Consider the following 16,988-nt stretch of genomic DNA (forward strand, 5'->3'; position numbering starts at 1 on the left):
TCCCCTGTCGGCTTACAATCCGACAATGCTAATTGAAGTTGAAATCAATTTGTAAAGCAGACAATGAAGGAACTGCTGAGAAAAGTGCTAACAAGTGAAGCAAGTCTATTTCATCCCTTTTGCTGAGAGTCAGTCTGCCTTCAGCCATTCCATTCAGGCTGCATTCCCACTGGTTGTTATAAGAAATGTAACTAAAAATAACCAGCTTCCTTAACTTACCCTTTTCTTCCTCCCTCCACATCACATTTTCCTTGTGTGTGTTTTATTTTAGATTGTAGGCCTGAGAGCAGGGAGCTTTTTTATTACTTTTGTAAGCCAATCTGGGAGCCCTTTCGGTTAGAGTGGGAGAAATGCTCCAAAAAGGAAAGCAGAAACAATGGAAGCTGGAAGAGGACTAAAGTACTTAGGTTCAGGAGAAGGAGTCTGTTGCAGCATGGTCCTTTTAATGAGAAGAATGAGCTTATTGAGGTTCAGAGATTGCTGCCTTGTATGCTCAGAGCCAATGGCTGCCAGTTTCCTCATTTTCTTTTTTTCTTTTTTAGCTTCAACACATTTTGCTTGCACTACAATCTGTAGGAAATGCTAAGTTTTGGTGGGGTCACTTTTGTGGTTGACAGATACTGTCAGAGTCTCCTCGGGAGGGAAAGAATAATTTAACAGGCCTGGCATTTTGCTTTATCAGTTTATTACCAGGGTTTGCTTTAAATCAAGTAAAATAGCAGGAATCCCAGGAATGCCTAATTTAACTTATTTCTCGACTGTAGTTCTTTGATATCCCTTCTGTGTAATCAGGGATTGCATCTGGGGGCTTGTGCACTCTGAGCATGATTTCCCACTGTCCAAGGGTGAGGGGACTTTGCTAAATGGGTGCTGAGCCACTAGGGTGCACAACAAGGTTGTCCACAGCATTTACATAATGCTATGGACTTTGGGGATAGGATGAGTTGTCTTGCCAGTAACTGTGTCACAAGAAAGAACCAGTAGGTCCCCATGATTGTGGCACAGGCCCATGTGGCACTGCTGTTGTCTTGGCATAAGGGTTGCATCATTATCTTCTCCTCCTCTGTTACATATTACTCTAAAACAGAAAAAGCAACATTCCAAAAGCCTTGAGGGGAAACTCTGTGCAAACCAATAAACAACTACGTTTCTTACACATACAGAGGGTGGAGGTCTTACTTGCACAATTTCCTCTCTTCTTGCTTTTAACCACCAGATGGCGAGATTAGACCGTAAGCAAGATAAACATAGTGTGAGGCAAATTGATTTTTTTCGTGTACAACAATGTACACGATGTGTAAGAGAAATGACGAGATGGTGTGGAGATGGTCGCTGGATACATAAGCATATAGTAAAATAAGACATCAAGGGCTCAGTCTCTTGCGCAGAAGGCACAATTTTGTCTTTTGGAACGTAACCCGAAAGGTTGAAATTTCCCACTTCCCTGAAGCTCCACTTCAACCAAATCAGGCTCCTTTAAGTTCTCTTCTTTTTGAACTAGAAATACCTGGCAGTGTACTCAGCAAGACATCGGGCCAAAATCTATACAGGTGATCTATGCTGCCCCTTCTAGATCTACATTTTACTGCTCCATCCATACACTGCAAGGGCAGTTTGTGGTGCCTCAACTAAATTACCTCCCCTCACTCCAAACTCCACTTTTTGGAAGGGCTGGCTTTACCTTTCTTCATCTGATTTGTTTGGTGGTTTGAATTTTGCTTTTCCTCTGCCTCCTTTCACTTACAGCGCTGCGGAGTGCTTCTTCGCTATGGTTTTCTTGGACAATGTTTCTAGTTCGTTGTGAGGTGCTCTTGCAGAAGGGATTGTTCACATTTTCTGTGGAGGAGTTGCAAGGGATTCAAGTTTGCCTCTAGGAAGATGCGTGGACGAGCCGCTTGCAGTTACTTATTTTATGTGCATGTACCCATAGAAACTGTTACTTCCTCCAAGTAAAAATCGTATGCCCTTTTGTATTTAGGGTTGCTTTCTTCTAATTCAGCTTTGTAACAATACAATTAATTAATTAATTAATTAATTAATTAAATTTACACATCACCTTATAGCCACAGATCTCAGGGTGGTCCAGCACCTTCATATTTATTATAAAAATTGAAGAAAAAGATAATTCATTTTTCCCCCTTTGTATCCTTGGCCTTTCCAAGAACCTTCAGTTTTTTTAATTCATAAGATTTATTTTTAGTGGGAGGCAATTTCCACGATTTCCCCCCTTCTCTCTGAAGCCCTCTACACCACCTTTCATGCTCCTCCAGAGGGTCTCTCAACCCTCCAAGTAGATTTGTGTAGGCCTCTCCCTACACAAGCGGAATTCAGGGGTTAAGAGGATATCAACTTGCCCTTAAAACAATGAGAACAAATATGAATTAATTGTTGGTTGCCAAAACTTGGCAGCTGTCATTTTGGTTGCCTAACTTGGGTAGAATTGTCCTTTCTAGGAGACTGAGGAGCTCTGGAAAACCCTAGGCTATGTCTTGGCTTCTCAGTGACTTTGACACAACCCAGCTTGATGGTTTACTGCTGCTTCTAAGTCTTCTGCCCAGTTCTAGTTAACCCTATTAGATTGTGATGTGCCATTCAGTTCTTGTGCCTGTATCTATATTTGAAATGCTTCAGTTATAACCATGAGGTGCTCTGCCTTCCAGCCTGGGCAGGCAGCTTTGCAATGTTGATTTGATTTGCAATTTCTTCCACAGCTGGATCCTGACCAGGATGCATCCAGAAGGGGCTTGCATAATACTCCAGAGAAGATGGCATACTCTTTAGTCTCTGTGCCTGAAGGAAATGATATCTCTTCCATCTTTGAGCTTGACCCCACTACTTTACGAGGGGGAGACAGCCTTGTCCCAAGGTACGATGTTATAAATGATGAAGGTGTCTGCAGCTGTTGTGAGACCACTTTAAAATGCCAGACCATTTGCTAGGCAGTCTTAGATAGCTGCGGCAGACAGTTACAAAAGGCAGCACTTTTGCAGAAACGAATTGTGACTTATTTTCCAGTGCTTCCTTGATGTGTTTATGGCTAGGAAACAGCACTCCCCCAAATCTGTGCCAGTGAGTTGGGGGGCCCCCTCTGGAATAGCTGAGGGCTGCAGGATGAAGCATTGCAGCTGCCAGCACAACACTGGATCTCACCTTAAAAAAAACAGTGTCATATTATACCTCTGCAACTAGCATCCTGTTTGTACCTGGGAAAGATCATTTGAAATAGTGAATCAGGCTTCATAGAAGTCATTACATACTGAATACCTTGCAATTTAAGACTTGGCTGCATTTCATATTCCAGCTGAAATAAAACCTTGCAAGTAAAAAATTAAAAGGAGATTGAAAAGGTGTTGTTTTTATTTGAAAAGTATTGGCTTACTGAGGAGCTTAATAATATAAATAATACCTGGTTCTTTTTAGGAACTCCTATGTCAGACTTAGACATTTGTGTACAAATACCTGGGTTCACAGCACAAATATCCCCATTGATAAAGAAGAAGAAAAGCCTGTGATGCTTAAAGTAAGTCATGCAATGGAATCTCATCTGTATCTCATCTCTTCTGCTACCAATAAAGCTATTTCAGAGAAGACACTGATGAACACAGTTCTTATTTAGGACATGATTCACACAGCATTGCTTGGGCACAACGCCAGTCCATTATTAAAATGGAATAGTAGAAGAACATAAATTAACACTTTGCATCTTAAATAAGTATCTCTTGGAAGACCTTGCAAAGGTTTTTGTGTATCAGGTACGATACTCGTGCTGAGTGCTTGTCCATTTGTCTAACGGCAAGTCCCTCTACTGTCTCAACACTTAAACCCTTAAGTCTAGTCTCTCATCCAATTATTTATTTCAAGCATTGGTGTACTGCTTTTCATCAGAAAAGATAAGAAAGTGGTTAACAAATCATCTTCCTCGTCGCCGCTGCTTTTTTCTGGTTTAGCACTAGAGTCAAAGGGGAAAACAGAAGTCAGATCATAGCCCATAATTAAAAAATAAAATAAAATCCAATGGATAATAGTAGAATATTCACTAAAAACAAACTGAAGAATCCGAAGCAATGAGTTTGGCTTGAACTATGATAACTGAAGACAATGAATTGCCTATTGTGGTAATGGAAATATTCCTACCACAATTTCACAATAATGTTTGGCGAACCTGAGCATTGTTTCCCTAGGGTCTTCATTACAAAAGCGTTTTCTCTGTGAGATTGTGACTAAAATTGCCTTGTTTTTAAAGATTGGCACCTCTCCAGTAAAAGAAGACAAAGAAGCTTTTGCTATAGTACCAGTTTCTCCAGCAGAAGTCCGAGACTTGGATTTTGCAAATGACGCAAGCAAAGTATTGGGTTCCATTGCTGGCAAGTTGGAAAAGGGGACAATAACCCAGAATGAACGGAGGTAAGGAAAAATAATAATGCGAGCTTCTTAATGGAAAAAGATGTTCTCCAACATAAGACAAAGTTTGAAAGACAGAGAAAGCAGCTTTGTTTATTTCATTCATTAATTTAATATTTAAGTTACTTACCATATATACTGCTTTTCAGGTGGCTGTCACAGAGTGGTACAGAAAAGTAGCATTTGCAACAATAAGCATCAAGTTACTTTTAGTTTTTAAAACGTGCTAGGGATTGTTAGACAAGGAGTCAATAATAAAACTGTTACATATTTTAATGATCTTGCATGTGTTTCTTGTACCAATTTCCTTGATACCTATGAATTTAACAACCCCTCTCCTTCAACAATTACTCAGAATATAACTTTGAACTTTTAAATGTAATACATTTTTGGAGTGGCTCTGAATACAGTGCTCTGTTTTTAATATGAGCACCTTTTCTTCGTTGTAACTCAGTGGCTTGCATTTATTTTAAGAGGGTGATATTTTCACTGTTCATATTATATTTTGGATTAACAGCTAGGATTTTCTTTCAAAACAAACAAACTGTAGGTCTGTTACAAAGTTGCTGGAAGATTTGGTATATTTTGTTACCGGCGGAACAAATTCTGGACAAGATGTGCTTGAAGTCATGTTCTCAAAGCCAAACAGAGAACGACAAAAGCTAATGAGAGAGCAAAATATTTTGAAACAGGTACAGTAAATTGTGTTTAATAAGGTTGTTTCTGATGACATAGATGTCACAAATAAAATAGCTGATGGTCTGGACTTCTTGGGATAAGGGGCTTGTAAATAGAGATGCCACAACATAAATCCCTGGCCAGAATCCCAGATTTCAATTGAGAAGTATTTGGGAAATTGGACCCTGAATAAATGGGCAACAAAATATCAAATGTTGTTCAATGTAAGTTGTGAATAGTGGGGCAAATATCTGAAGTTCACATCTACAGTGATGGGTGTATGCTAACTGGGGGAGAGAAGTTGAAGTCATAGTGAATATCTGTACGAAAAAGTGTCAGCCCATTGCATGACAGTAATGAATATTTGCTCCAAGCAAACATGATCTAAAGCCAGTGATTGTTCTTGTTGACTTCCCGGTTATGGAGTGAGCAAAACAAACTATGATACTTGATTTGGGCATAACACTGAGCCAAGGAGTGTGGCTGATTGCTCCCGCACATGTTAGGAGAGGAATGAAGTAAATCAATCTGCTCATTCTTGGTAAACCTTTAACCATGGTCTACTGTAACATGTGAACCAGCCCTTATATAACTGATTATAAGGGGAAGTTTGCTTGTCTGGTGTCACCTGCCATGCTCAGAAGCCTATTTTTTAAAATGCTAATTTGCATATGTATGGGGTTTAGCAGCTTGGCAATATAGGCTTCTCCATCATGTGATTAGTTGCTGTAGGCAAGGATCCTGGCATGTAGACACGGCCTCTGGTGAAACAGAAGTGGCTGTCAGTAGACAGGATCACTTCAGTCTCATGGTAAACTTAAGGCAAGACTCTGTGTAGATGATACTCATGGTTCTAATGCTGCAATGTTAATGCTGATTCATTTCTTCTTTCTAAAATAATTTGCCAGATATTCAAGCTATTACAAGCACCATTTACTGACTGTGGAGATGGACCAATGCTGAGACTAGAAGAACTTGGAGACCAACGCCACGCTCCTTTCAGACACATATGTCGGCTCTGTTACAGAGTTTTGAGACACTCCCAACAAGACTACAGGAAGAACCAGGTTAGCAAGGAGTTTGAGACAGTCTGGTGTGTTTCTCCAAAATGTAACAGTAAAGGACAACTGAACTGCTTGGTGTAAAGGCTTTTGAATCATTTACATTCTCTAGCCTCCCCACCACCACCCAATTAGGATCAATCACAACAATTGTTTGCTGTTAAACCGAAACCGGAAAAAACTATGACTTACGCAAAGAACAATTGGGCTGATTGCAAACTGGAACTGCAAATCCAAGTTAGACCAGGCAGTTCATATGACAAAAGGATCATGCACACCCTGCTTTTCAGTAGTCTTTTCCTAAAAACAAAAAATCACATCAAGAAATCAACATAAATGGATAATTTCACATTTCCTTTCACTCTAATGGTTTTTAAGTGATGTAAGCATCTAGTCTCTCTCTCTCTCCACCCCACCCACTTTCTCTTTGCAAGGAATATATAGCCAAGCAGTTTGGCTTTATGCAGAAGCAAATTGGGTATGACGTCTTGGCAGAAGACACCATAACAGCACTGCTCCATAATAACCGCAAGCTGTTGGAGAAGCACATTACTGCTGCTGAGATTGATACCTTTGTTAGCCTTGTAAGGAAAAACAGAGAGCCGAGGTAAGATAAGACTCTTCCTTCTACTGCTTAGACAAAATAAACGGTGCATAAACACTCCTGTAGGTTTCTGAAACTACCTGAATGATTGGTCAGTAGTCTGTTTTCATGCCTGCCTGGGTTTTTCTGCTTGGAGAAATTGACATGCCAACAACACTCGTGATCTTTCCACACAATGTCATGAGTTGTAATGATGTAGAAGGGGTGCAACATAAGTTATCAAAGGGGTTATTGTTATAGGTAGGTAGGGGTTATTATCAGTGCCTGTGCCCTGTGCTGTTATCAGCAGACACCCAGTGAATACTTTTGGAGGCACCTACTTCTGTCATGTGTTATAATGTCTGGATGCGGTCTAATGGAGTGAAATCTACTGCTGATTCAGAAATGAATAAACACTGGTTTCGTGGAGTCATGATGAAACCTAGCCTTATGAAGAACAGTTGAGGAAGTTGGGTATGCTTAGCCTGTGAAAGAGGAGACTGAGAGGAGCTGTGATAGCCATCTTTAAATATCTAAAGGGCTGTCACATGAAAGATGAAGCAAGCTTGTTCTCTCCTGCTCTGGAGGATAGGACCGGTGGTTGGTTTGCTTTTTTGAGGGGGGATACTCAAGGATATGTAGTAACAGCACCTTTGTTTTTCTTCAAATGTGAAAAGTGTGGCATTTGCTGCAACAACTTAATGGCTCTTTCTAAAAAAAGAGCACTGGGTAGGCCCAAACCAATGGATTCAGGGGAAATTCCAACTCAATACCACAAATAACTTTCTGATAGTATGAGCTGTTCGACAGTGGAATGCTCTCACTCAGGAGCTGGTGGACTCTCCTTCCTTGGAGGTTTTTAAGCAGAGGTTGGATGGCCATCTGTCATGGATGCTTTAGTTGAGATCCCTACGCTGCAGGGGGTTGGACTAGATGACCCCCAGGGTCCCTTCCAATTTTACAATTCTTTGATTTTATGATTTTTTAAAATATTTTTTTGTAGAAAAGGGGATTTTAAAAATGAGATGTCTGATGACAAGAAATGATGTGGTAGGTTAGGTGCATCTGGTAAGTTATTTGTTGCATACCCTAGGCCTTAATCTTTTGAGGGCCTGTCGGGGGGGGGGGTATCTTTTATCACCTTCCTTAATACAGCTCTTTAGCATCTGAAACATTGTACAAAGTTTAATGGGCTTTGGCTTTCTCTCCCCATTAGGTTCTTGGATTACCTTTCAGATCTTTGTGTGTCCATGAACAAATCTATTCCGGTGACCCAGGAGCTGATTTGTAAAGCTGTGTTAAACCCAGCAAATGCAGACATACTCATTGAAACCAAGTAAGCTGAGATGTTTTTCAAGAACTTTCTTTTAGAAATAAGAAGATTGCAGCGTTCTGAGCCTGGCAATAATGACACATAAATTTTTCCCCCTCCAGTTTGGGGAAAATACAGATAATACGTAGATTATTATTTTTGGTGGAACAATGGATTCTTCAACAAGCTTTTAATCCTAGAAGTAGGTGTGTCATGAAGTAGATTTTAAATTAACCAAATCCTTTACCCTACGCCAAGGTGTGCTGTTGCCATTGTATGTAGTGTTGGCTGGTAGAAAATGGCTTTCTGATAACGAATAGAAGAAACTTGTGTGGATTCATTAAGATATTTCATATAAATAATTGCTTTTCACTCTTGCTCAATTCTTAGACTGGTCCTGTCTCGGTTTGAATTTGAAGAGCTGTCGTCTGGAGAGAATTCATTGGAGGTTGGTGAGGATGAGGAAGAAGTCTGGTTATTCTGGAGAGACAGCAACAAAGAGGTCCGCAGTAAGAGTATCAGAGAGCTGGCTCAGGATGCTAAAGAAGGGCAGAAGGAAGACCGGGATGTGCTCAGCTACTACAGGTTAACACCGCAAGCGATATTTGGCTACGGCAGTGTAACCTGAAGTGTATAGACAACTGACCCTAGCTATTTGTAATGTTAACCAGCTTCTAGAAGACTTCAAGGTTAATTGATAGAATTGGTTAAAGAAATAGATCTCAAATGATGCTTTCCATAACAACAGTTTCATACAACTGTGATATTGGTTCTTTACAATCAAGCTGCATTTTTCACTGATCATTGGCAAAATTGGTTGTTCAAATCTACTTTTGTATTATAAACTCCTTAAAATTGTTTGGAGGCTTCATGTTTGTTTGGTGGAACTTGTCCAAATTTCTAAAATACGTACATAAAATACATTGATTTTTTTTAAAGGTTCATCAGCAGTTCATCTGGGATATTTTTCAAATTGGATTTAAAGAAATGATAGTAATGTTGAATTATATGCGTATATATATATATATATATATATATATATATATATATATATCCGCATATATGTAATGGGTCCAGAAGTGAGAAATTTAGCCTCCTATGGACTGCTAATGTACTTCTGCTCCTGAAGAAGTGTTATTTCTGCTGCTGCATCAGAATATGCATTGTATTGTTCCCTCTGAGGTATCTTCTAATTTTCAGTCCCAGGCAAGCAAAATGATACTCTTCTCCTTCTCTCCTAACTCCCAAAGGTACCAGCTGAATCTTTTTGCTAGGATGTGCCTTGATCGGCAGTACTTGGCTATAAATGAAATATCTGGCCAGCTAGATGTAGATCTCATCCTTCGGTGCATGTCCGACGAAAATTTGCCTTATGACTTGAGAGCGTCCTTCTGCCGGCTGATGCTGCATATGCATGTTGACCGTGATCCCCAAGAACAAGTGACACCAGTAAAATATGCCCGGTTGTGGTCAGAGATACCTTCTGAAATTGCAATCGATGAGTGAGTATTTTGTGATCAAATGGTTCTCTGAAACGAGGGCTATCAAATACCTAGATGCTTTTTCGCTCCTTTCCACAGTGCCTTGTAGCAGTCGTACTGTGAGACCTTATTCAGGAATGTCTGGAGTGACTGCTTGGTGGCTGGCTTTTGGAAAGCAGGAATGCTTGCTCCAGGAGCCACATTTTTTGAAAAAAATTATGCTAAAATGTTACAGAATGGAGCTAGATGGACCAGTGGTCTGACTTGGCATAAGACAGTTTTCTGTGTACTTTCTGACTGACTCAAGAAAAGGAAAAGAACCATACGTTTCCTATGGCATTCACCCATTTGAAGTTTTTCATTTCATTTCTTCAGCTATGATAGCAGTGGAACTTCCAAAGATGAAATCAAGGAGCGGTTTGCACAAACCATGGACTTCGTTGAGGAATATTTAAGAGATGTTGTCTGTCAGAGATTTCCTTTCTCCGACAAAGAAAAAAATAAACTCACCTTTGAGGTAAATATCTTTTTTTAAAAAAATAAAGCTGAGTTGCAAGACCTCTGAGTACAGTAGATGCTAACTCACGCTGGAGCTAATCCTAAATTGCCCACATAGTTGGACTAATAGTATCAACAGATGAAACTTCCTTATACTAAGACGGGCAAAGCACAACAATAACAAGTGAAACTATACAAAAAAGACCAAAAAGAATAGCAAGTCATTAAAAAGCAGAGAAGCCCACAGAAACAATTGCAGGAGATCTGTTACGAAATACTGAGAAAAGCTCTCTGAAAAAGCACTGCCTTAGGTTGGTGTCCAAAAATCAATGGTAAAAAAAATGTAAAAAATATGAACTGGCAGATTTAAATCCAGAATTTCTATATATAATACATCTATATATAATACATCTGTATATGCAGTAAAACACAGTAGAATGCTTATTAAAATACAGAAAATTATGTTTATTATGACAAGGTATAGTGAAGTGGTACAGTATTGTGTGTTATGATTATATATTCTGAAAAATAAAGGATAGCTGCATCCTGTTCCTCCAAGCAGCTGAGGGTGGTGTTCAGGGTGTTACCAACTTTTAGTGCTCCCAGTGGCCCAGTCAATTGAGATAGGCTTAGAATTAGTAACTAGCCTGAGATCTTCCACTGAGCTTCCATCTCCACGGTTGAAGTCTACCAGTGTACCACACTGGCTCTGTGCAGATCCTTTGAATAGTGGGTGCCAGAAAGTCAATATTCAGGTGCTTTGGTACATATCATAGAAATTGTAACAAACCATTTTTTGTTTCTTTTTAAAACAATAGGTGGTAAACTTGGCCCGAAACCTGATCTATTTTGGCTTCTACAATTTCTGTGACCTGCTCAGGCTAACAAAAATCCTCCTGGCTATTTTGGACTGTGTCCATGTTGCTACGATCTTTCCTATCGCAAAGGTTGCAAAAGGAGAAGAGAGTAAAGGTATGAATGGCCATGGGGCATAGAGGAAGAAAAACATGCTATTGAAGAATGATTGGTCTCTTGTCGGTGCCATTCGTTTTTGTCACCCTGTGTCAAGGAGTGGGGGAAGCAGGCTTGTAAATTGTAAAAGATAGGCTGTCTAGCACTCCTGAGAAAACTGACTCCTATCGTGGAGACCTCATCATGAAAGTCAGGTGTGGGGAACACCTAATTTTCCATCCGTATTTGACAAGGTTCCTCTGGTTAATGATGGTGGTAGTTTGTTGCTCCAGGTTGCAGACAATACCCACAGGAGTTTGAGTTTCACATGGCTTCTGCATTTTTCACATGGCTTCTCCTTTGCTCTGAGGCTGTGTCAGCCAAAGAAACAGTCAATGCTAGGCCTGGGCGATATATCAATATATGAGGAGCAGACCCCAATGTCAGCTATATCACTGGTGAAACCGCCACCGCTCCTGAGTCCCTCTACTAGCGACTTCCTCCAGCGAGCATTGCTAGCAGAGGGGCTTAGGAGCGGTGGCGGTTTCAGTAGCGATATATCATCATATATCATACTGCGCAGGGGAGAAAAAAGCTGCATCCACGAGGCGCCGATACAGCTTGTTCCTCCCTCTGCATCTTTAAAGTGCTTGGCTGAGAAGTGTGTGGCTGCCGCTCCCATCAGCCGAGCAGTTAAATGATACCCCAGCCCGGCGCTGGCTTCCATGCAAATGGGGAGAGCACCGGGAATGACTCTGCCAGAGATGGGGAGCCCTCCCCATCCCCAGCAGAGCCGCACAAGGAATACCCGGTACTTTTCCCACTTGTCCGTGAGCAGGGAGCACCAGGGATGCTGCTTTGTCCCAGCCCGCTAGGGCCAGGCGCTGGGGTGAAACTGCCTCAGCATCCGTGGTGAGTGCTGTGGCAATTGCACCCAGCACCTCACAGGCTAAGGCCAATGTGGCTTGTTTTTTCAACATTGCAGGACATTGCCAGACCGTGATGTTTGGCTGGTGATATTGAAAAACCACTATCACCCAGCCTTGTCAATGCACATTATTAACACGTGCATGTGCTGATGAGCTTGCAACTGCATGATTGAATGGGGACCGAGCATATGAGCTGGTGGCACAAAATGCATGCCATCTCATTTATACATGTTGTGCAACCTTCAGCATCTCACTTATACCTGGCTTGCATCTGTTCCCATATGTTATCAGTGGGATGCATCCAACACTATCTGTACACAAACGGAATGGGCTTCCACTCATGCAACATATTTATACCTTGCTCTTCCCCATCCATGTAATCTCAAAATCTGCTCCAAAGGAACCTCTGGAACAGATTTTCGAAGTGCATAGTATGGAACAAGAGAGGCAGGTAAAGATCCATTTCTTCTGCCATTGTTTCACATAGTCAGGGGAGAGGAAGAATAAAGTATAAGGATGCAAATTTTGGGGGCAACTCCCATGTGGATTTCCCCTCAATATGATATAGTGGTAGGGTTTGTTTCTTTATTTAATGCATTGGTGCCCCACTGAAAAGGCTTTCAGTGCACCTTACAAAAATCACTAGTAAGGCAGTCCCTGCCCTTAGGCTTACAGTGTAAAAGATATGTCACACAAGGAGAAAGAGTTGGAGGGGGAAGAGGAGAAAAGAACAGGTCCCAATTCTTAAAGTAACTGCTGTTATAACTACAACCTGGAATAGAAATTGCTTCGTACAACACAGTATCCATTAAATGTTCCTGCTACTTTCTGTAAGTGTGGAAAGCGTTGCCTATTTCACAGCATGTAGAATTTTTATAACAATGTTGTATCCTTAATTGTATTATATCGGATTTGTTTGTTTTATTTTTCTCTGCCTTTGCATGCCCATTTTGTATCTCTGCAGACGAAGGGCGATCTCAAAGCATTTTTATAAATAGCAGAATACCACAAATATGTTATTTCTGCAGTTTGTAGGTTGCACATGTTGCATCTGATAGATAAGAAGCAGGTACACATTAAATCTGATTCCAGTATACAGTAATGTGTGTAATAGGCTGAGACAGGTAATGCTGAGACAGGTCTTACCTTAATTACTGTATTACAAAACTTTATCTTGTATTGTTTCTCTGAAGGGAGCAATGTGATGAGATCTATCCACGGTGTTGGGGAGCTCATGACCCAAGTTGTGCTCAGGGGTGGAGGGTTCTTGCCCATGACTCCTCTTGCTGCTGCCCCAGAAGGTAATGTGAAACAGGTTGAACCTGAGAAAGAAGACATCCTGGTAATGGACACCAAGCTGAAAATCATTGAGATACTTCAGGTATACTTCAGGTGACATAGCTTAGAAAACAATATTGACGCAAGAGCTGTACTGTCATGCTTATGTTGTTTGGGGATTTTTCATTCTAGACCATTGTTCTCTTTTTGACAGAATTAGAAATGAATAATTTTTTCACTGGATGGATTGCGTGTAAGCTTTATTTTTTTTAAAAAAAAATTACCATTAGAAAAAGAATTAATAAACATTGTTGCAAGTATTAACAACAAAATACTAATAACAACTACTAATTGCGAACAGTTGCAGATGTTTAACCCATGCCCTCATTAAAACCAGTTACATTAAAACCATTGAACCAGTCACATTAAAACCATTAAAACCAGTTACATACTTTAAAACTTTTGTGTGCAAGGTAACTTCAAATAACCCAGCTCCTATAAAACATTGAGCAGTCAGGTTGAAATACAGACATTGTTCAAGAGAGTTGGAGCAGAGCAATCCAGTGGAAGTGTTCAGAAAGCTGCATGCTCCCGTGACAGTATTTCCAAGGCTTCGTTTGAGTTCCACTGCAGATCCTATTTTGAAAGCTACTGCTTTGCAAAAGGCTGCCTGACATTCAGTGTGCTGTGCATTTTCATCAACCCAACTGGGGCAGGTTTCTGGGTCAGAGTGCACAGCCCTGGGATAACTACTGAAAGAATATATTATAAATTAGAAGGAAACTGAAACTTTTTGTGTCTGCTCTGTAGCCTGTGCTACTCTTAGATAAATGCCATGAGGAAGGGACTGTAGTTCAGTGGATAAAGTACATTTTTTTGAAAGTGGAAGGCCTCAGGTTCATTTTCTGGCATTCTGCAGCTAACACATCAGGTCACAGGTGAAAATAAAGGGAACTCTCTGCTCAAAACCCTGAGGAGCTGCTAACAGTTAGGGTCCACAGAACTGGGCTTCATGAGCAAAGCAGTTCCTTTCGTTCCCTAGTTATGCTTATACAGATTTATTGGTTAATTTACCGAAATGTATAAGCATGAACTGACAGGGTAGTACTGACTGATGCTGCCAATGTGAATTGAAACAGGAAAAGCCAGAATGACCATGTTCTTATTTTTACTTAGCTACAACAGGGAAAAATCTGATATATTGTGTTGTTTTGAAAAAGGTGTTTTGTGTTTTGTTTTGTGTATGCTTTTGTCTGGACACAATATGCATCTATAATATATAATACAAACTAGACCGGTAGATTTTGGTTTTCATGGCAGGAGTTACTTTCGATATCTAATATATTTTAAATGCATGCTTTAAGCACGTGAAAGGGAAGGTCCTTGCTTTTAAAAACGCAAAACGGGGGAAGGAAATGAGCTGTGCTATTGAAGCTTTTTCTTTCTTCTTCTTCTTCTTCTTTTTAAAATACTATGGAATCATCAGTTCATTTTGAATGTGAGATTGGATTATAGAATCTCATGCCTTCTGTGCATATTTAAACATGAGTTTGATGAAAGCAATGCGCAGACACCTGATTCACCTACAGGAAGCAATAACCAAGAAATGCCAAATGTACCAGGTCAGTTACAACATGTTCTCTTAAAAGTGCTGTAAAGTTTTTCTTAGGTGCCAGTATGTGCCAGTTGGTAAAGGTAAAGGTGAAGGGACCCCTGATCAGAGCAGTGAAGGTAAACGCCATTTACCTTCCTGCCGGAGTGGTACCTATTTATCTACTTGCACTTTGACGTGCTTTCAAACTGCTAGGTTGGCAGGAGCAGGGGCCGAGCAACGGGAGCTTGCCCAGTCGCGGGGATTTGAACCGCCAACCTTCTGATCAGCAAGCCCTAGGCTCTGTGGTTTAGACCACAGCGCCACCCGCATCCCAATGTGCCACTTTGTATGTTCCCTCAATAATGATTTATTGAACCATTTGTGAATAAAGCAGAAAAACAGCCATTCCATTGTCCATGTGGGTTTTTTTTAATTAAGCAAGATACAATAATATGCTATCAAACTATAATGGTTTTATTAATTTTGGGAAACACTGCTCTAGATTGTGGACTTCATTAGTTACCTCCACATCTTGAACCCTGTGAGGAAAATTTCTGTAAAGAAAACCCTGTGAAGCAAATAGAAAGGAGAAAGAAAGTACAAAGATTATCAGTATACATAGTTATTGAGCTAATCGCTTGCACTATTTATTTCATTTTTAAACTTTTATTTCCAAAAAGAAAGTTTAATAACGAAATCATATGTGCACAGTCTCACACTATGGAAGACATAAGTTCCCTTTGAAACTATGTAAGGTGGAGGCTGCACAAATTGCTGTACTGCTCCTCTGGAAAAATCCAAGGCTGCCTTTAAATATTGCATGTTTGTGTATGGATGCAGGCATAAGTTTGCATGCACACAATACCCTCACATATTCTACTGTATAGTTTGAAACATCTTCACACAGTAGTTGCCCATACAACTGAAATGGATGCCAGCTGGATTAAATTTATACAATTGGATCGAAAAACAACCGTTTGGATCTTATTTCACAGAGGATTTCCTTGCCTTGCAGCAGAGGAATCTTATAGTGTAGTTTCTGTGATGGAAAGAATGGTAGCTTGCTTCCTCTGCTCCCCTTATTGAATTTTAAGCTATATTTTCAGCTTGGCATAGAAGACAAAACTGTTTGTTTTCCTTTACAGGAGCTCTTGACTTTGAACACATTGAAGAGCAAGCAGAAGGGATATTTGGAGGCAGGAAAGTAAACTATTGCGATTTGCATTTGTCTGTTCTGAACTGTATGTGAAACTGCTTCTGGACAGTTGCAGGTCACAGTTCTTCAGAGGAGCAAGTCACTTGCACTAATCATTCATGTACCCATTTGCGCATACACTAATTGTTACTTTAATTACCATGAATGAGTTAAAAGAATTATCCATGTATGTTTCCTAAGGTACTTACTAGATGAGAGGGCAGACCGGGGACGTAAACTGTATTCTTGCAGCTATGGTTTCATGACCCCATTGTCTGTCCCCCCCACACAGTGGGTGGGAGTGTCTGTTTGTGGGGGGTGTGGGTGTTAAGAATACCATACAGGATAACGGGGGTGTTATACAGTATAGCAGCTGCTTGTGCAACAAGACATCTCCTTCCTCTCCTCCCTGCTTCAGCTCCCAGTGCAACCCCAGAATCTGCCCAGGAGCATTGGGGGGGGGAGGGAACCCCCTGGAACAGATGTAGGGGGCATGTAGGGGCTGGAGGGGAAAAAATAAAACTGGATGTCCTGTTGTACAACAGATTTTGGTGGTGCAAGCAAGCAGTCATTGCTAAATGTCACCCAGAATATTTAATGGGATAGATAAAAGGTAAAGGGACCCCTGACCATTAGGTTCAGTCGTGACCGACTCTGGGGTTACGGCGCTCATCTCGCTTTAAAGGCTGAGGGAGCCGGCGTTTGTCCGCAGACAGCTTCTAGGTCATGTGGCCAGCATGACTAAGCTGCTTCTGGCGAACCAGAGCAGCGCACGGAAATGCCGTTTACCTTCCTGCTTGAGCGGTACCTATTTATCTACTTGCACTTTGATGTGCTTTCGAACTGCTAGGTTGGCAGGAGCTGGGACCAAGCAATGGGAGCTCACCCCGTTGCGGGGATTTGAACCGCTGACCTTCTGATCGGCAAGTCCTAGGCTCTGTGGTTTAACCCACAGCACCACCCGCGTCCCTAATGGGATAGATACGTACTCCTAAAATGAAGAAGAATGTAAATCAAAGAAATACAC

At 40.8% G+C, this 16,988-nt stretch overlaps 1 protein-coding gene across 8 annotated transcripts in view; it reads left to right on the forward strand.

Moving 5' to 3' along the window:
- ITPR1 (inositol 1,4,5-trisphosphate receptor type 1) overlaps window positions 1-16,988 on the forward strand; it is a 199,790-nt gene that overhangs the window by 80,025 nt on the left and 102,777 nt on the right. For all 8 annotated transcript variants that reach the window (XM_083600272.1, XM_083600277.1, XM_083600270.1 and 5 more), the window contains 14 exons: window positions 2,712-2,866; window positions 3,421-3,520; window positions 4,244-4,404; window positions 4,952-5,093; window positions 5,988-6,146; window positions 6,575-6,747; window positions 7,940-8,059; window positions 8,426-8,620; window positions 9,286-9,537; window positions 9,892-10,033; window positions 10,833-10,986; window positions 13,088-13,275; window positions 14,659-14,794; window positions 15,912-15,963. In XM_083600272.1, coding sequence (XP_083456398.1) covers window positions 2,712-2,866; window positions 3,421-3,520; window positions 4,244-4,404; window positions 4,952-5,093; window positions 5,988-6,146; window positions 6,575-6,747; window positions 7,940-8,059; window positions 8,426-8,620; window positions 9,286-9,537; window positions 9,892-10,033; window positions 10,833-10,986; window positions 13,088-13,275; window positions 14,659-14,794; window positions 15,912-15,963 — 2,129 coding nt within the window. The remainder of the gene's footprint in view (window positions 1-2,711; window positions 2,867-3,420; window positions 3,521-4,243; window positions 4,405-4,951; window positions 5,094-5,987; window positions 6,147-6,574; window positions 6,748-7,939; window positions 8,060-8,425; window positions 8,621-9,285; window positions 9,538-9,891; window positions 10,034-10,832; window positions 10,987-13,087; window positions 13,276-14,658; window positions 14,795-15,911; window positions 15,964-16,988) is intronic.

Source organism: Podarcis filfolensis, assembly GCF_964270895.1.
Source record: "Podarcis filfolensis genome assembly, chromosome: 2".
Taxonomy (NCBI): Eukaryota; Metazoa; Chordata; class Lepidosauria; order Squamata; family Lacertidae; genus Podarcis; species Podarcis filfolensis.